Source organism: Dunckerocampus dactyliophorus, chromosome 18, assembly GCF_027744805.1.
Source record: "Dunckerocampus dactyliophorus isolate RoL2022-P2 chromosome 18, RoL_Ddac_1.1, whole genome shotgun sequence".
Taxonomy (NCBI): Eukaryota; Metazoa; Chordata; class Actinopteri; order Syngnathiformes; family Syngnathidae; genus Dunckerocampus; species Dunckerocampus dactyliophorus.
The window spans coordinates 14,106,829-14,127,476 of NC_072836.1; the positions used below are offsets into that span (position 1 = coordinate 14,106,829).

Here is a 20,648-nt window from a genome sequence, read left to right on the forward strand (position 1 = left end):
GTGAGAACATCAAAACAATTAAAAAAAAGAAACAGAGAAGAAATTCTGGACACCAAGAATTATAAAAGCCGGGGTGTCATTTTAGCACCAATAGTAAAGAACATTAGTGGACGCAGGGAATTCAAAGAAAAGAATAGCACCTGTTTTTACTAAAATGCCTTCCCTGCTGCAGGAAAACACACCTTGTCCAACATGTTTGGGTTTTTTTTTTTGAGGTAGCCATAGGATGTTCTTAAAAAAAAAACAAGTTTTAAAACCAATGTTTCTCTGCTGGTGGTTTTAATGTGACTTTCCAAGAGGAACAAACAAGAGAGTGACAGCAAAAACACTGTAAGACAAACATGGCTGTCAGTTTCACCGTTTATTCATCAACACCTGAAACGTGGTACAAAGCAATCGGGTTCTGTCTGTCGGGACTGTCCTTTCATTCCTCTCACGGCACGGGGTGTATAAAAATACAAAAGTCACCTGTGTGTTTCTGTAAACTCCAGAGAGGCCTGGATTGGCTTGGTTGAAGATGGAGGGGAGTCAATTTTTTTTTTTTTTTTTACAGAATCATATATTATTTTCTTGTTGCCAGTGAAACAAAATGTCTTCTCTACAGGATCCATGGTGTTGGTGATGGTAAAAACAGGACAAAAAAAAGAGTCAGAAACAAAAAGTAGTGGTCCCAAACGCGATGGCGCGGGCGTTGCCGCAGCACCGCCATCTTTGTTGAAGTGCAGGTTTTTAGGCGTAGTGGACGCAGGAGGATGAGGAGTAGAAAAAAAAAAAAAAAGGAGGGCCAGATCAGAAAAATGTTTGGGTGGCTTTTTCTTTTTTTAAGAGAGGGTTGGTTGCTAGAAAAAAAAATAAACGCACACACTCACGCACCACAACATATTCAAGTCCAGATTTCTCTTTTTACAAGAAACAGACGGGTCCGACTTCAAGGCCAAACTCTTGGTCTGGAGCACCAACATCCATAGGAGCGATGTCAATGATGGGCAGGCGAGATGTTTTCGATGTCTTGTATTCGATGATTGTCTTGCCCCATGTACCGGTGTGTGACTGGAAGGAGGAAGAACAAATGGTCAGCATTCACAAATTCACTCATTTTACCTAAATACACTCTGAAGGCGTTTTCGTCATTGAATCCCCCGCCTATTTGCGTTTTCATCATTCGCCTCTGCATATTTGCAGATTTTTTTTCTTTCTGTTCCTTAAATTGTAATTGATTCAGGTTTTTATTGTCATGGTAACTTCAATATGAAGTGGTTTGATGGCACTATTTACAGGGGGAAAAGTGTTCCAGCTATAAATACAGCAGAGTGTGCCGTCTCACAAGCCAATCCACTCAACATCTGAAGTACAATACGATATACTGTATCGTATTCTTATTAAATGTGTTTAATAAGAATAAATAAGAGGCATGTTACAGGCTTTTAGCCGATCATTTATACATTTTTACGGCATTATTTGTGGTTTTTCACCCATTCACTTGGAAGTCTTGGAGCGTGAATATCGTAGTTGAAAATCCTAACCCCATACAATGATGGGATACTTTATGAACTTACATTCAATTCAACACCGGATTGTTTGTACTTTATTTAACTGAATTGGAGATCAACCTTTTTTTAAATGCCGACACTGAAAATGATTCACGCTCCCTGATCATACGCAGAAAACACAATCATTTGTACCATTCTAAAGCATGGCGTCGCATATTCCAGAACGGGGTGTCCAAACGTTTTCCACACAGTGCTTAACGAATCTACACCCATCATAAAAACGAGGAAATGTAGAATTCTATTTGCCGAATAAGAAAGTAAATAATAAACTAAATAGTCATTCTTTCACATCTGAAGAAAAAAATTACGTTACTATTTTTCTTGTTTTTTTTGTTTGTTTGTTTGTTTCTCATTAAAAAAGGGGCATTTAAAAATTCCTGGATGACTATGTGGTGTTTTAATGCATTTCTTAAGCGTACATGCGTGCTATGTTAACTTTTTTCCCCCTTTACCTTCCTTGTAATGTTCTGATGTGGGCTTAAAGGCTTTCGTGTTTGTAAGGTCACAAAGCAAATTAGTGTAATATCTTTTCATATGTCATTAATAAATAATTTTATTTCTCTAATATGCTGAGGGCAAATGAAAAAACGAGCAGTGGGGTGAGAATGGCCCCCAGACCGCACTTTGGACACCAAGTTGTAGCGCATTCAAATCGATGATAAATATAGATGTTGTACTATTATACTTTATTGAACGAGGGTATTAATTTGGACATGTGACTGTCAAAATTCTAGCAATTAAAAAAAAACAAAAAACAACTCAAACACAAAAGCACAATGGTTGTCTCAATGGGCGCACTTCCCGACTTATACTTAGCATTTTGAGTGCATAAGAACACAAGGTGTAAGTATGGAAGTGCACCATTTGAGACACAGCAAATGTCTTCAGTCGTTCGACACGTTTATTAGTTTACCTAATCCAAGGGTGTCCAAAGTGCAGCCGGGGGCCATTTCCGGCCCACAGCTCATTTTTTATTGGCCATTTTGTAAAAATAAGAGGAATTATTAATGAGATGCGTGATGATTTTACACAAATTTGCTCCGTCACGGAAAACAAAAGCTAAGATGCCGATTTTGATTTTCGGGGTAGATTTTTACGGTCAGTCTAAAAACATGAATAAGTGTCCTCACCGTGCAGCCGTCCTCCAGGACGCTGTAGGTGAAGCGGCTGTTGCCCTCGGCTCTGATCTCAATCTCGTTGGAGCCCTGGAGGATCAGAGCCTTCTTCAGGTTGCCAGTGGCAGCATCCATGTAGGAGATGCTGTTCTTGCAGTGGTAGGTGATGTTCTGGGAGGCCTCAGTTGACATGAGGCGCAGGAAGGTCATCTGGATGTTGACATCTTCTGGCAGAGAGCCCTCGCTGCCGTACTCAAACTTTGGGGAAAGCAAGGGGAGAGGTTAGAGAATGGGAACCAAGGAAGGAGGAGAATCAATGGATTCTTGGTTACCTGGAAGCCCTCGTTCATGGCCTCTCCGAACCAGACGTGCTTCTTCTCCTTGATGTTCTTGCTGATGTACCAGTTCTTCTTGGCAACCTCAGGCTGAGTGGGGGCCACGCAGGTCTCTCCGGTCTCCATGTTACAGTAGACCTTGATGGCGTCCTGGTTGCAGCCCTGGTCAGGGTCGATCCAGTACTCGCCTGAAGATGGAGAGGTACAAGACGTCAGAAATCCATTCCTTTCACCCAGCTTTATCTTCTGACCACAAGCAGAGACTTACCGCTCTTCCAGTCTGGGTGGCACATCTTGAGGTCGCGGCAGGTTCTGGCGGGGTTCTTGCGAGTACCGTCGGGGCTGCGGATCTGCTCAATCTGCTGGCTCAGAGTCTTCAGGGTGCCGTCCACCTCCAGGTCGCGATCACGCAGAACGTTAGCGTCATCAGCGCGGTACATGCGGAAGGGATCGGGAGCCTTCTCCTGGGGCTGGGCAATGAAACCGAGGTCAAATCCACCACCAGGGGCGCCTGGTGCTCCGGGAGGTCCGGGTGGTCCAGGAGGACCCTAAAGTGAGACAGAATGTGCCGTTAAAAGTGTCTGGTGTCATCTGGTGTCATCTCGATCTCACAGTAAAGTTAGCCTTACAGAAGGTCCCATCTCTCCAGAGCGTCCACGAGGTCCGGGAGGTCCAGTGGGACCGGGAAGGCCAGTCATACCGTCCTTACCAGGAGAACCAGCAGATCCAGAAGGTCCCTGTGAAGAGCAAGCAAGACCACATTAAATTCTCTGAAGGAAAAAGTACCAAATGACCAAAATACACAAGTTAACTCACTCTAGGTCCAGCAGGGCCAGAAGTACCAGCAGGTCCTTGCTCGCCAGTGCTGCCCTATGTGTGGACAAAGAGAACTTCAGTTAGGGTCAGAATGTGTATGTTTTGAATACTACATGAGTGTTGAGTCACATACGGAGGGGCCGGGAGGTCCCTGCATGCCAGTGAATCCTCTGTGTCCCTTCAAGCCTCTCTCACCAGCCTCTCCAGACTCTCCCTTGTCTCCACGAAGTCCAACGGCTCCCTATGAGGAGATTAAATCATTCACCTGCTCTCTGTTCGCCTCCATAGCCGATGCTCATCATGTTACTTACAGCAGGGCCACGAGGTCCAGCAGGGCCAGCAGGACCAGCAGGGCCAGCAGGTCCCTGAAACACCCCAAAAAATTGCTCATTCACATTGCGTGAAGGTGATGCATTGACTGAAAAGGCAAAGGGCACTTCTTTTCACTCACAGACTCTCCGCGGTCACCATTCTTTCCAGCGGGTCCGACGGGTCCAGGGGCACCAGGGGGTCCGGGGGCACCGGGGGCTCCAGCGGGGCCAGACTCTCCACGGTCTCCCTGAATTGTTCCACAAGATCACCGAATTTAGACACTCTTTCAAATAAAAATGAATGACATTATCCAATAACAGCGGGTGGAAAACCTACACCAATGTGTAGAATAGTCAAACCTCGGTTCTCCAATGGCCCCGTTTTCGTATAATTCGGTTTTCAACAAAAAGTCTTGGTTATTGTACAATATCGCACGTGACATACTAGTTCGTTTGCCCTGTACTGTATCATTCCGTGGAACTGAGTGCCCAAACAAAACACTATGTGTTGGTAACTCACTGTCCATGCATTGTTTTTATTGAGTGCAACTGCTAAATCACCCACCATTGGGCCAAAGAAAGTTGCAATAGGTGAGAAACACTATTGAATTCAAGACGGAACTCAAAGTACAAAGTTCCTCGCCGTATTCACCAACCGCAGTTTGTAAGAAATGATGTTAAATGTTCATTTATCCTTTTCACATAGTTTTCCACATGTAAAACTAATTATTCTCTGTAAAAATGTATTTATTTGTTAATATTTGTGGGTGTCTGGAACAGAGTCATAGAATTGACATATATGAGAAAAATTGCTTCTTTTTTTGATGGGAACATTTGGTATAAATTATATCCACCCATCCATCTACTGTGCCTTCATTCTGGTGTGGTCTACAGCGCTATCCGATTGATATCAAATGTATTCATGCTGTATTTGTAACAAGCTATGTTAGGGAATATGTTTGCACAATTCGTCTTAAGGAGTAAAGTAGTAGGAAGAAACAGATCTCATTAAATTCATATCTCCATAAATGAGCTTGGTGGTACTGATTGTAGTGTTGCCTACTCAACTCACCTTGGGTCCAGCAGGTCCATCACGACCAGCTGATCCCTCGTTACCAGGGGCTCCCTACAACACATACGCATTGAATTAATTATATTATGCTATCGCAGGACTGACGCACACAAAGAAGGTTATTTCGTTACCTCGCGTCCGGTCTCTCCAGCGGGTCCAGCCATTCCAGGGGGTCCCATGGGTCCAGGAGGTCCACGCTCACCACCGGGGCCAGCAGATCCCTGCTTTCCGGGCTCTCCCTGTAGAGGTGGCATGATTGTTATGTCTCAGAAATCTGTCTTCGGACCAGCACAAGACCAGAAAAGCGCTATCCATTGGAGCTGGATTTGAGTGTGTTGACTACTTATTTTAGTGTTTTTAACACTGGTTTTAATTGCGCTCTTTGAGGTCAAGTAACACTTAAGTCATTTTGTTGGAACTTACAGAAGGTCCAGGCAGGCCGGGGAAACCTCTCTCTCCTCTTTGTCCAGACAGACCAACAATACCACGCTGTCCACTGATACCCTGAGGTCCAGGGATTCCAGAACTACCCTGCAGAGGATTACAAGAAAAAAAGGATTACAACACAGGTGTGGGGTGGAAGAAACCACAAGAAAAAAAGGATTACAACACAGGTGTGGGGTGGAAGAAACCACCAGAATCTGGACAAGAGGCTTGTTTTTTGGTGTAGGTTTTGTGCTTAAGATAACTTACAGGAGCACCATCGGCACCGGGGCTACCCTTCTCTCCAGCAGGTCCTGGAACTCCGGCAGGTCCAACCTCACCAGAGCGACCAGCAGGTCCAGTATCACCACGGTTTCCTTTGGGTCCTTCCTTTCCAACGGGTCCAGCGGGGCCAGGGGGTCCAGCGTTGCCCTGTTCGAGACATTAATCGGGCACAATTAGCCTTCAAGCCCTCTCGCAATCTACAAGATGTCATACTGACTCATTGTTACTTACAGAGGGGCCGGGTGGTCCAACTCTGCCGGCAGCACCAGGGAAGCCAGTAGCACCCTTGGGAGGCAAACAGAGGCTTCATTATAACGTCAATTTGAAGCATGAGGAGGGGAAGAGTTCTAACTCACAGGAGGTCCAGCAGCTCCGCGAGCTCCCTTGGGACCAGTGTTTCCAACGGGACCCTGAAAACCGGGGAACACAGTACAGAGTCAGTCGGCATGCGAATGCTAATGACAATCCACTTATGTATGGATTGGGATTTTTTTGTTGTTTTTACAAACCTGGGGTCCGGGGGCACCAGTGGGTCCAGCAGCACCAGGAGGACCAGCATCTCCCTTAGCACCATTGTTACCAGCCTCTCCCTTAGCACCAGCCAGTCCATCAGCACCCTGAATGGTGGTGAAGAGGAAAAGTGAGTTATTCTTGTTTTCATTTAACAACAGGAAACGAGTCCGAGCAAAGCTGTGAACTTACAGGAGGTCCAGCAAATCCAGCAGGTCCAGGGGGTCCGGCCTCTCCACGCTCACCCTATTGAAGAGGAAAAGATGACAACACTTGTGAAGATAATGACTTGAGTGCGCTTCATAGTATATTCTGCTCCAATAATGTCAGCGTGACAGTCGGACTGGATCTTCCCATTTTATAAAGACAGATGGTAACTCACAGGGGCTCCACGGGCTCCAGCAGGTCCAACAGGTCCAGAGGGGCCAGTCTCTCCCTTGTCTCCAGTAGCTCCAGAAGGTCCGGGAAGTCCAATAGGACCACTCATACCACGAGGACCATCTTTGCCAGGTGCTCCATCAGCGCCCTTAGCTCCTTGCTCACCCTGGAGAAATCAGAGATGATCATGCATGAGATTCTCAAAGAGCAGGAGATCTCAATATAATGGTGGTGTCACAACTCACTCTGTCTCCCCTCAGTCCTGGAAGACCACCAGCACCACGCTCACCAGGCATTCCCTGCAGTCCAGGAGGTCCCTGAGCTCCGGGAGCACCAGGTGCTCCAGCATCTCCCTGAAGCCAGAAGGAAAATATTACATGAGAGAAGGACTCAGAAGCAGAGTCGGAAACAGCTTTTAGCTTCTGCCAAGATTACCTTAGCGCCCTCGTTTCCAGCAGGTCCGGGGGATCCACGGGCACCAGCGGGTCCGATGGCACCAGGGGCACCACGCTCACCGGGGAATCCTCTGTCACCCTGAGGATAGCAGAAAGTTAGGGGACTTGCTAAAACAAAAACTGTGGAGTATTTGGAGAAATCTTTTCACACCATAACATTACAGGTAGACATATTGTCTACTGTTGGACCAATATAGTCTGCTATCAGTTGATTTGAATATGATTAGGGGAGACTTACTCGAGCACCAGCAACTCCTGGGGCTCCAGCCTCTCCGGGGACACCCTACATGACAGGACGAGAAGACAGTCAATAAAGCTTTCAACTTTTCCAAGAAGTGATCCACTAGAAATAAATGCACCGTACCTGCTCTCCGGGCTTGCCACTCTCGCCAATAGCACCTTGGGGTCCTGGAAGTCCCTGGAATCCTGGAGGTCCAGCTGGTCCTGCCTCGCCTCTCTCACCAGCAGGTCCCTAAAGAAGAGCAAATGAAGGCACCAATGAAGAACCACTCATTTGTGGAGTTTGTTGTTAATGTCCGTGTCTACTTACAGAAGGTCCAGCAGGTCCCTGAGCACCAACGTCACCGTCCTTACCAGGGGCACCCTAAATAGCCAAAGATGTTAAGAGTTTGAGTGTCGAGCTTTCGCATATGACAAGGACACAGCAGAATCACAGAGAGGAACACTCACAACAGGGCCGGTAGGTCCCATCACTCCTCTCTCACCGGGCTTTCCAGCATCACCCTAAAGACCAGGATTACAAAAAACTCCATTACCAGAGAATATCTACAATGATCCAGATATACTTTATAGCATGAGACGCAGTACTTACAGCGGCTCCCTTGGGTCCAGGGAATCCCATGACACCAGGCTGGCCTCTGGCTCCAACAGCGCCAGGGGGTCCAGGGCGGCCATCTTGTCCAGGGGCTCCCTGGTAAGGTGGATTACGATGAGTGTGAGGAACACAATCAGCCAAAAGTGATGGCATAATAATGAGAACTTACAGTAGGTCCCATTTTGCCATCAGGTCCAGGGCTACCTGGGCTGCCAGTCATACCCTAAAAGTCAAAGGCCAAAATGTTCAGAGCAATAAAGTGAAGAAATCATTGTTGGGTGATGAAAATCTCACCTTAGCTCCGGGCAAACCAGGCTCACCAGTGCGGCCGGACTCTCCAGTGGAACCTTTAGGTCCAGCAACACCAGGAGCACCGCGCTCACCAGTGGCACCCTATGATTGCCAGGAAGGGGAAAATAGTTGACTTCAACGGAAAACTAAGGTTGTTTATTGTTTACATATTTATTATCCAATACTGCTGCCGAATCGGCACTTTTGAAACCGTCTCTGAACCAGTACTTAAAAATGGAACCAAAGACATTTTGGCCAAAATGTTAAACAGAATAGTAATTTAAACAGTTGAATAATAAAACGATAAATAAGTCATAAATTTACTAAGATGATGTAAAATTCACAAGCAATTGTGTGCAGAATGTGAAGATTTTACAGTACATTAAGCGCATACAATCCACACAATTGGACCATAAATTGATACACAATACAGAGATGTTAGACTAGCATTAAACGATGCTTGCTAGTTAATCCGACATGCAAGAGTCGTGATCTATTAATTCATGAATTGAGTAAAAATAAAGTTACTGTAACGACACGTCTTGTGTTCCGAATTGTGGTTGTGAATGCGCTCACTTCAGTGCCACTAAATTTAGCACCAAAACGTGTCACCGATCTCTACTTAAGTTTTTTGGTCTGGTTACTACCATTTACGTTGGCACCGATGCCATTTCGATACAGAGTTTCAGTACACATCCCAACAAAAAATAAACTATATCAATTCCAGTAGCTGAAATGGATGATCTATAAAAATAACTGTGTGTCTGCTGTACTCACTTTGGGTCCAGCGGCACCATCAGCACCAGGGAAACCACGACCACCAGTACCACCCTGCAGGGGAAGTCAAACAAAACATCGATTTTGAGTTAAGAGGATTTAGTCTGTTTTGGACACTCTAGTACAAATACATTTCCTAATTAAATTGTTATATAAATGACGTGTCGGATGATGCAAGCAAAGGTCTAGAAACAAGTCTGCTCTGACTTTATGCATTAAGACTACTGAAATGGTTGGTTTTGTCCTTGCAGTTACAGCCCTGTAGGGGGCACTAGCAATAACTGGTTTGTGCAACATTTGGAAATCGCCTGTGTTTCGTGTGTCCTATGAAATGAAAACAATCAATCTTCAAGATCTAAATAAATTTAGCAATGAGGCCTACACGCTCGCCAGGAACTCCACGGGCTCCAACGGGACCAGGCTCTCCTCTGGCTCCTCTCTTGCCCTCCTCGCCAGAAGGTCCGGGAGGTCCCTGAACTCCTGGGGCACCCTGTAGAACAAAAAATGCACAGACAGCATAAGATACGGAAGGCATTGCATAAAAATGCATGCGCTTCTATGAGACGCAAACAAGTGGACTTACAGCCTCTCCCTTGGCACCGGGCTCGCCCTTGGATCCGGGGGCACCAGCCTCACCCTGTGAGAAACACACAAATGTCAACAAAAAAGCCCAAAACACAACTCAACAGCCATATGCAAATTATTTTTATAATCTGTTTTGTAAGGGCTTTACTCACAGTGTTACCCTTGGGTCCTGCAGCACCAGCAGCACCCTGGGGTCCTGGGGGTCCACGGGGTCCGGGGAATCCGGGAGCTCCAGCAACTCCAGCAGCACCCTACAGGGGGCAGCATGCAGATCCTTGTCACACTTATTTGTCAGATCTGGTGAGGCAGGTTAGCGCCTTCTGCGGGAGATTGTCTACTTACAGGGCCTCCCTTAGGTCCAGCAGCTCCATCATTTCCGGGGTTACCCTGAAAGGGGAGAAAGGGAACTGATTGGATAATTCAGAAGTCAAGCGTTTACTTATTTGGGAGTCGTTATACTCAAAATGTCGGCGGTTTCTGCTAACTTCAAGCATAGTCGATCATACAGGGGTTTGTACTCACAGAAGGTCCAGCAGCTCCGGCTGGTCCAGGGTTGCCAGGCTCACCACGGGCTCCAGCAGGACCCTCGGGTCCACGAGCACCCTGAGGTCCGGCCTCACCCTGAGAAGTGAGAAAAAAGTAAACTATTTAAATTCCAGAAATCTATTGAATAAAATCCAACATTGGCCAAAACATACAGCGTAACCTCGTCCAAATCTAATCGTATTTTTATTTAAAATATTCATTTCAGATGTGAAAGTATATCATGGCGGACATTTCCAACATATTTCCTGTCAAATCTCACACTGGCACTTGATGCATTATGGGTAACATAACTTCTAAACCCATGCAAATATTAATTACTCATGAAGGATACACTTCTTTTACCCAACGTTGTGAACAAAAGAAAAAACAAAACAAAACAAGGAATTCATCTGGGATGACCTTGAGTGGCCCACCCCCAAGTGACCATATACGCCTCTTACTGGGTCAAAAGGACAAGCTGGTGACCTACATTGAAACATTACCAGCTATGCAACCTTCTAAACCTGGAAAAACCTATCCTGAGGAGAATGGGAGACTGTCATGTCATGTACCTTGGCTCCAGGGCCACCGGGGAAACCAGGAGGTCCAGCGGGGCCAGTGGGACCCTGCAGAGACACAGTAAATCCAACATATTCAGACAAATGTCCCAGTCAGTCACTCAAATCTGGAGACTATGATGTAGACTTACAGGAGGTCCAGCAGCACCAGCAGCACCATCATTACCACGAGCTCCCTGCGGCACGACGACAACCAAGATTAGCTCTGAAGACGCGTTACCATTATTCCATAGACCCATCAATTAAGCTAAAGAGAACTCACAGCAGCTCCAGCAGGACCAGTGCGACCTCTCTCGCCGGGCAAACCACGAGGTCCCTAAAAGGCAAGAATATATGGTTGAAACGTATGTTATTTGGTATTATCTTGTATAGAATCCAAGATTTTGTGCTGCTTGGTTTACGCACCATAGCACCAGGGGTTCCGTTCTCACCAGCGGCTCCAGTCTCTCCCTAAACACAAACACGCAGAGGCAGGTGAGGCTTTGAAGGCATCATTATTTGATAAAACAGGCGATACTGATCCTGCTATTATCCAGTATACGTTGTTACCACTTAACAGCATTCACAATGACACCTTTTCAAGTGTCATTTTTGTCGAATTCAAGCTTTAAAAGAGGAATTTCCGTGCTTTTCCAACCTTCCAACAGTCATAAACTTGACTTAGTCTGCATGATTATTTTACTGTGTATGGCCAGGAACCACATTTGGTAACTTCACTCATTCCTTCACTGTAAGGCAACAGAACCCTGCCATTATTAATAGGTAAATAATTATGAATATAAATTAACAGAATGGAAGAAAATGACAGAGAATGGATATATGATCATAATAAATGAGTATTATTAGTCATCCGTCTAACAAGAAAGCTGTTGAAATAGATAATGGATGTGTTCAGTTCAAAGCCCCTGTGGCAATCCAAGCAAATAGGCAAGTTACCTTGGGTCCAGCAGGGCCAGAGTCTCCCTTGGCACCATCCAGTCCGCTGAATCCCTGAGGAGAAGCACAGATTCACGCCGTTGGGAAATCGAAGCTTTATCGATGTTTGGAATTAGGCAGACATGTAGTCAGGACTCACTCTGTGTCCCTTGATTCCGGGCAGACCGGGAGTTCCAGGGAAACCACGAGCTCCCTGATGTGCAGATAAGAGGAAGGGATGTTGAGAGTTTCTTCACAAGCTTACAATATAATTACCCAGGGGAGGCCTTACCTGAGCGCCGGGAGGTCCACGCTCACCAGGACGACCTGGTTTGCCAGATTCACCCTGGTAATAGGAGAAGATGAAGTTAGCATGCTAAACGTGCTACATATGAGGCGAAAGAGAGTAGTTTCAATCCACTTACGTCCTCTCCGTTCTTTCCAGCTGCGCCGGCGGGGCCGCGAGGTCCCATGGGGCCCTGTAGAGACAAAAACGCACACAAAAAGTCAGAGTTGCGTCAAGTAAAAAACTAGTCTTGTTGTGTCTGTATCTGTAGTACTCACAGAAGGTCCAGACTCTCCAGACTCACCAGGAGGACCAGTGAATCCCTGAGGGCCCTGAGTAGAGGACACAAAAGCATTGTCAATACTGATTTTTGCAGCCAGTGTCACATCAACAAAGCACTTCCTGGTGTCTGGTTTAATATAGAGAAGTACGCTGATGTGTTTCCCGATAGGCAGGATGCATATTAAATGGTGATTGGCTATCATTTTACACTACTAAATCAAATACAGGATTATTATGATTTATACCAAGAATAGTCAAAGCTGGAACATGTGATGCCTCACAATGAGCTCCACGGTGTGGCAAAGGGTCATGATAATCAATAATAAATGAATCGCTACTAAACCGTTATTTTTTTAAACAAAAGGGGAAAAAGTTGTGTTCTTACGCTAGCACCGGGAGATCCAGGGGGTCCACGAGGTCCCATTGGGCCCTGCAAATGAGGGAAGTTAGATAAGAAGAATTGAATAGGAAATAATGAAGTGTATGCATGCGGGTCGTACCATGGGTCCAGGAACGGGCATGGCGGGAGATTTGTCGGAGTAGCCACCAGACATCTGAGGGGAGAAGTTCTGAAAGAAAACAGGGACATTCATCAGCTGTAGTTGCTTTCCAATATTCTGTGCATTTATTACCATCAATCCATTTGTTTTCAATAACTAATAGCGAAATACAACAAAACATTCAAGAGGTTAGCTTTGAAGCCACTTTGTTCTGGTGACACAACTAACTCAACTACAAACGAAGCTTCCTTGTGCTCCACACACAGTAGATCGACAATATTAAGATTATAATAACATCATTACGCACATAGTTTGGTAAGATGCTTTTCAGACTGTCAGACTTTATAAAGCATAATGATGTCAGCCTCACGTTTGGGCTAATTCTTCAAATAAGTTTAGAATTATAGGTTGTTTTTTTACTTTAACTAGGTTATCCACAGCAAGCTCACTGACAACGTGACCAATGCAGATTTTTTTTTTTCACTTAAATCTCCATAAACTGGATAAAACATCAACCAGAGTATTTTACTGTGATTATGTAACATGGATACATGAATACTAAGTAGATACAATAAATAATGATGCTTCAGGATGAGCATTTACATGCATTACACCAATACACCAACCGGTCAACACACTAAAATATGATTTTTAAATAACCGCTGACTTACTCCACCGAGGCCGGGGGGTCCAGGGGGTCCAGGAGGTCCAGGCAGACCAGGCTGGCCGGGGATACCATCGTTACCAGGGGGACCAGCAGGACCCTGCAGGGAGGTAAGATAATATTTAATACTGTTTTGTTATGACAAGTCATTACTCAAACTGTAATTAAATCATATTCTGGGTCATGAACATGCAGTCGGCTCCCCTCAGACGGGGCCATGTGACCAACCAGGAAGCAGATATAAACTGGTCATGTGACGTCAGGAAACAGGAAATAGGCGCCAACTAACAAATGGCATAACTGTCACCAAAACCCAAACTTATTATACATTAAAAGAATAACAAAACATTGTATCAATGTACTGAAGACAAACTACAAAAACTACCATTCCACATTTAGCTTGAATGTGACGATTCAACAGAAGCTTAAGGCTTGGCCTTCATGTATTCATTCAACCTATAAAAATCCCATTAAGCAGTGACTGGTTTCCTGTTTTGCACGTTTTTTTAGTGAGAATAATACAACAAGAGCAAACAGGTCCAGCACTTAAGTGCAAGTCTGATGGGTGTTATTTTCATGAGTGTTACCTACAGCTGTATTTGATTCAATGGTCTCGTTTCCTCACAACAAAGTGGAAACACATCACATATACCAAAAAGAGAGCACACTTACCCTGTCTCCCTTAGGGCCACGCTCTCCCTTGGGTCCCTTTAAGGGAAATAAAAGAGAAAAAAAGATAATTAAACAAAAATATGATTTGTGGTTGATAAACAGTATATGACATTTCCTAACAATAGAGTCTACGTCAACGCTTCATTCAAGTTTTATGGTAAACATTTATATAGTTTATTCATATTTATGCTCTATGATCTTGATGATGATGATGATGATGAATAAATGAATTTACCTCAACCTGAGATTGACCCTGGTAGCCTGCAGACAAATAAAAGAACAATAACGGTTAATTAGACATATTAAACACGTGATTATGAGAAATTATATATTTTTTCATACGATAATATCATGGTAGCTCATCCCTAAAGCAAAACTTATAGGTCTTTTAAAAAAAATGTTTTATTATTTTACTAATTATGGGTCATTATAGGTGCCATTATGGGTCACACGACGTGTTATCTTGGAGTGCAGCCATGTTGGAGCAAATTATGAGTAAAAAAGGATGGGGTACCGTCGTCGGGGCAGATGGGGCAGCACTCGTCATGGGGGATGACGGGGTTGGGGCAGTCGGTTGTGTCTTCGCAGATGACCTCATCGCACATCACGGTGCCGCTGTCGCACACGCAGATCTGGCATGGCTCGGGTTTCCATACGTCACGGTCCGCAAACACCTGGCCGTCTAGGGTGCAACTGCCACCCGTGCCTGAGGGGGGCGACAGAGAGGCATAGGTGAGACAAGCGGACTGCGGATTAAAGCGAATAAGAAAAAAAAAACCGGAAATAAAGTAATTAATCTAATAGAATATTAACAAAGACAAGGTGTTGTGGCTGAAAGTAAGTTAAACAATTACAATTTATAATTACATACATTGATAGGAGCAAACAAGTGAAAGAGAGGCCATTTACAACAGGATAAATGTAGCAAACATTATCATAAGGGAAGAGGGAAGCTCGGAAAAAACACGTCTTCCCATGATTTAACCTACTTCTAAATTTAAACGCGGCACATTTTGTTCAGTTGCTGCTGATTCTCCTTGAGATTTCTCAGCAAATAACGCTGAAAGTGGACAATGGATCTCCCATAATACCAAAGAGCTGAGCTCAGACGGTGGGATTGGCAGCAGCTGGTGGAAAGACTTTTCCATGTGTTTGCAATTAGAGGGACACGTAAAAAAAAAAAAGTCGAAAAGGAAGGAGGCGCACACGATGTGCATGTAGGTGAAGAGAGCAGCCGCTAGGTGGCAGTATAAGCCCTCATTTGTTTTAGGGAGACCTTTTCCAGTTCCACATCTGGAAAAGTGACGATCTGCTCCTTTGTTCTTTACATGAAAGTGAAAACGTTTTATGCTCACACGCTAAAATCTCACTTTAGATCCTTGCACAGGACACATGATGATCTTTCCAGTAGAAGACAAGACTACACCTGCTCACCTCTTCCTCTCTAATTTTTTCCCCCCACCCAAGGTATCGCCTCACCTGGCCAACTCAGCAATGGGCCTCGGGCAGTGTTTAGTTTGCCACATCCATCAAACCTGCAGCAATGTTGTCTACGGGACTACTTTGGTCGAGTAAAACGCTGCTGGTGTTGCATCTAAAAAGACGGTAAAGTTTGCCAAAGGCCTAATTCCCCCTTTAGGTTGCAATGTGTTTGTGTTAGAAAATGCATGGAAAACGGGGGAATTTAAATGTAAGCAAGCCTCTAGAACCCTTTGACTGGAGGAAAACCTGCATCAACTTGCTTTGCATGCATTAGGGTGGGGGTGGGGGGCAGGGAGAGGGGCCTTCTTGGGATGCCCCATGCATTACGCAAAGCCTGGACTGCTTTCTTCTTTATCTATTTACCTATCTCTCTCTCTCTAGTGGAAAGAGTGTGTGCATCAAAGTTAATATTTCTACTGCAAAGGTTTTTCTTCCTCCCTGCCGCCACGTCCGCATGAAGAGAATATATCCACTTTCCAAAAGGCTGGTTGAGAAAGTCCAGAAAACAGTGATGAGATGATGACACTTACGGTCGTCCTCGCCCTGTGCTCTGACCAGAAGCACTGCTGCGCTGAGCAGCAGCGCCAGCCGCAAATCCACAAAGCTGAACATGTCTAGATGCCACTAGACATGTAGACTCTTTGAGGCAAGAGAGGAAAAAAGTTGGGGATGTCTTCTCTTTCTGCTACACTCCACTCATACACGGGTGTTTGGGGTAGGGTCCGCTTGTCCACAGTCCTCCTGACCCCAGCAGAAAACTCCCTACTGCCTACACTAACTTTCCACCAGGGTTTTTATATGGGAGTCTGCACTGGGAGGCGCTGGGACTGGAGCGACTAGGACGCACCCTCATTACCCTCTTGCTGCTGCTCACGTTTAGGGAAGACAAGAATGGACCCCTCCCTCACAGGAAGAAAAAAAACAGATGAAAAGAAAGAAAGGGCAGAAAAAAGGAAGGTCCCTCCTTCCATAATTCCACAGCAGAAAAGATTGGAGTTGGGATGAGGAGGAGAAGAGGAAAAGGGGGGGCGAAGAGAAGGAAACTTGATCCTGAGGAACATTCGTTGGTTGGAGGAACATCTCCTCCTCAAGCAGCAGCCACGGGTTTCTTCCAGACTTTATTTCTGCTTCTGATCTACTTCCTGATTCTAAAAGTTCTTCCTCACATTCATTCTTCTTCTGGTTCATGCAAAATCCCTTTTTTCACACTTTCATGCTTTCTCCGCATGACCATGGAAGTACTGTACACCTATGGAGTACTCTCATCTTATGTGCGGCCATCACACGGCCTGCAGATTAAATCAAAGTGAATGCCAGGTGGTGACCAGAAGAAAACTGCCTCAAAGAAAGATGCCTTTACCAAGTGGATGCCATCAAGTGGCACTGTGGGTATTGTAGGCTCATATATATCTCTCGACAGCCACCGTTATGAAATACATCTACGCATCTGTAAGGCTTCATCTGAGATGATAGCTGGATAATTTTGTTCTTAATGAATCCTCCGTAATATATGCACAGATATTTCCATAAACAACAATTTTTAAACATTTTTATGATGCTGAATTTGAGGGAAGCCATACTGTATAGAGCGGATCCCCAAGAATTGACCGATTTTCGGTCAAAATTGTTAGATTTGCTTCGAAAATAGGCCACAAGTTGTTCATATTTTGTAAATATGCGATATGTAGACGTACCACTGTTTAAAAAGCCCACCATTTTTTAATGCTTATGTCTTTATGCTTCACGTTTGTTTTAAAATCGAGCATTGAGGTTTCGCACGTTGTTCAGCGGTCCTTGAATGCACCATAGTTGTGTGCTGAGACGCAAAAGTTTGTTTGGCTATGGAAGCACCAGCTTCGACAGTCATTGCTCGTCTTATATTAGCATTCATTAGTGGTGAGAACCTCATCGTTTTGTAATTAAAATGATTTTAATAAGTGTGTGAGGCATATTTAGGGCTTGCACCTGGATTATGCTGGGAGCTGAATTGAATAATAATTACAACAGACATTTTTATTGCAAATGTTGACCGAAAATCGGAGGAGAACGTTCATGTCAAGTTAGCAGGAGTTTTTGGAAGGTGAGGAGTGAGCCATGTGTCAAAAATAGACATTCTTATGGGCAGGGATGATCGTAGAAATTAACCCCCACGACAAGCCAGGATATCTACTGTATCATTTATAAATTGACCTTTAAGAAACCTCCGAATCCATACATACAGTATATCGAATAGCAGGGTATAAGACTAACTGACCTTAACATGGACTGTTTCACTGGCAAAATCCGTCCCTCGTTTGTGCTTTTTGTTTTAAACAGACTGCACTATTGGCTAGGAAATAGCGTGCCGCCTATCCCCAGCTTATATCCCCCAAAATGGGCTTGAAAAGTGAAAAACCGGCCTGAAAAAGAACAGCGATAGGTGAGTATTTTCATCATATTGTTCCACTTCTGTCTGTTATGGGGTAACCAGATGTTTTTTGGGGGGTTTTTTTTAGCAAAGGGTCCGCCAACCCTGCCTGTTTAGAAATACCTGTAGAATTGAGGGCTTGACTGACTTTATGATTGTTATTGGCACTGAATAATAAAAGCCCCCTTTTAAGCAGCTGCACGGGTGACCTGCCGGTCTCCTGCAAACAACTGTGTGCAGGTGAGGTGTAATTAACCACAACCCGACCATTACAATGGAAGGGAGACACACAGCCATGTGATCCAGCAGCAGCAGACACGTTGCACAGTGTGACGCTGGCCAACTAGTCTGTAATTCACTCCTCCTCCGACTGCTCGCTCTTTCTCTCTCTCGCTCCCTCTCTCTCTCACACACACTGCAGATACCTTCTCAATATCCATGTGTCTGCCTGATCTTTTTTTTCTTGACTGGGAGGAGGATGGAATGCAATCTGCCTTTCTGGAGGAAGGCAGGCAGAAAAAGAAGAGAGCAAAAAGCGCCACCTCATCATTCCCCCATTCGACCTTCTACAGTGTGAGCGTAACAAAGCAGCACAATTATTCACACACGCACTTTTCAGTGTTATGAAATAATATCTCACTCCAGTGGCACACCGCAGGATTTGGATTTGTCTTGCATTGCAATGTTATCAATTGATTTGAAGTAAATTAGCTACAGAACCCTCCCCTTCTCTTTTCAATTGCCATTGTTCACCCACGACACAATCCAGGTTTAAGCCCTAAATATGCCTCACACACTTATTAAATATATATAAAGCATAAAGTATATACTGTAGGTGGTCACTACTAACGAATGTAAAATGATCAATGGACAGATGGAATCGGAGTCACCGTTTAGCCTTTAGCCTGGTTGTCAAGTTAGCACTTAGGGGCTCGCAGTGTAGAGAAGATGTGCCAGTGCTTCTCAGGTAGTGGGGCGGGGCCCCCTGAGGGGGCGTGGTGAACTGTCGGGGGCGTTAGAGGCGTACTTTCAATGTTACTGCAGACCTGCCAACATGTACAAATTTATGGTACTCAACATGCAATTTGACTGTTGAATATGCTCTCCATTCATGTTGCATTCTCCTGGTTTCGAGTTCAGTCTGTATGGTCAGTTTCTCGATATGGGGGGGCATGACAGAAAGTAACTGACAACCACTGCTCTAAGCCAAGTCACAGCACATAACGATGGTGCGTTCAAGGACCGCCGAACAAAGTGCGAAATCTCCAAGCTTGAAAATAAAACATGATCAACATTATCAATGAAGCATAAAGACATCCACATGTAAAAATTGTCTGCTTTTTTAACAGTGGTACATGTATATTGTACATTTTGCCTGTATTACCTATGCATGGTGAATGAGATGTGTTTTTTTTGTGTGAAAAAATATTTTCTGAGGAAAAACCAACCTTTTTTTTTTTTTTAACCATCAGGGCCATCAATGCTGAATCGCAAATTTGTGGGGATCCACTGTATTGCTTGTTTGAAAATAACTTATGCTTGTACCACAAATGTACTTAACATTTAACGAAAAGGACATACTGTTTATTAATTCAAAATAAGTGACATTTAATGAGGGTCTCATCAGCATTTGCGCTATTGTGACAAATACATCACATCAGGCTTTGCATAGCAATAGCGATATTTTCCCAACCTATTTTATTTGAAATCAGCCATTGCCTGGGATAGTCACATGACTGTCACATGAGAACCATTCCGAAATGTTTTTCTTTTTGTCACTTAGGGACTTAACGAGTTAAAAGTCAAGTTTAAAATGCTGGTGGGTTCTTATGGCTTAGAGCGAAAAGTCTACACTGTCTCATGTTGCTTATTATATTTCAAATGTAGTGTGTGTGATGTCTTAAAAAACACCACAATATTGTCCAAATACTTTTTACTACATAATATGTTTTATACACATGTAATGTACATAAATTATACCAAAAAGTTTGGTTTATCAATAAATAAATACAACAATTATTTTTAAAAAAGATAAAAATGTGATGCATAATTATATCAATTCAGATATTATTCATATATTGAATTAAAAATAATTTTGTATTTTACTTTTAAGTTGGGATATAATATACTATATTACTATATATTGTATTATATATTATTAAAATTAGTTATTCTTTAAAACTGCATAATTCATGCATTTTCCTGCGTCTAGACACACTGACTTTATAATGGCTGTAGCAAATGCAGGTGTAAGAATATAGAAAATATACAGTGGTGTGAAAAAGTGTTTGCTCCCGTCCTGATTTCTTGTTTTTTTACATGGTTGTCACACTTAAATGTTTCAGATCATCAAACAAATTAAAATATCAGTCAATGGCAACGCAACTGAACACAAAATGCAGTTTTTAAATGAAAAACCTGAACCCTATTGATATGCTGTGGCATGACCTTAAAAAGGCGGTTCATGCTGGAAAATCTTCCAATGCGGCCGAATTACAACAATTCTGCAAAAATGAGTCTGCTAAAATCCCTCCACTGACTGTAAGAGACTCAATGCAAGTTATTGTAAACACTTGATTGCAGTTGTTGCTGTTAAGGG

At 44.0% G+C, this 20,648-nt stretch overlaps 1 protein-coding gene and 1 long non-coding RNA gene across 2 annotated transcripts; one reads left to right on the forward strand and one right to left on the reverse strand.

Moving 5' to 3' along the window:
• Positions 1-348: 348 nt before the first annotated feature.
• col1a1a (collagen, type I, alpha 1a) lies at positions 349-16,424 on the reverse strand. Its single transcript, XM_054758357.1, has 49 exons — positions 16,173-16,424; positions 14,675-14,866; positions 14,396-14,421; positions 14,161-14,196; positions 13,496-13,588; positions 12,825-12,893; positions 12,710-12,754; positions 12,321-12,374; positions 12,182-12,235; positions 12,049-12,102; positions 11,917-11,970; positions 11,778-11,831; positions 11,247-11,291; positions 11,104-11,157; positions 10,973-11,017; positions 10,836-10,889; positions 10,261-10,359; positions 10,081-10,125; positions 9,891-9,989; positions 9,737-9,790; positions 9,536-9,643; positions 9,154-9,207; positions 8,380-8,478; positions 8,255-8,308; positions 8,083-8,181; positions 7,941-7,994; positions 7,801-7,854; positions 7,615-7,722; positions 7,489-7,533; positions 7,231-7,329; positions 7,041-7,148; positions 6,800-6,961; positions 6,610-6,663; positions 6,417-6,524; positions 6,264-6,317; positions 6,139-6,192; positions 5,893-6,054; positions 5,623-5,730; positions 5,331-5,438; positions 5,200-5,253; positions 4,268-4,375; positions 4,128-4,181; positions 3,950-4,057; positions 3,817-3,870; positions 3,630-3,737; positions 3,269-3,548; positions 2,998-3,188; positions 2,681-2,923; positions 349-1,050 (listed from the first exon to the last, which is right to left on the reverse strand). Exons 1-49 carry the CDS (start codon positions 16,252-16,254, stop codon positions 904-906), a joined length of 4,347 nt encoding a protein of 1,448 aa, XP_054614332.1. The 5' UTR covers positions 16,255-16,424; the 3' UTR covers positions 349-903.
• Positions 14,698-18,191, forward strand: LOC129170633 (uncharacterized). The gene is made up of 3 exons (XR_008566655.1): positions 14,698-14,997; positions 15,628-15,765; positions 17,959-18,191. It is a non-coding gene; the product is annotated as an uncharacterized LOC129170633 (long non-coding RNA).
• The last annotated feature ends 2,457 nt before the right edge of the window (positions 18,192-20,648 follow it).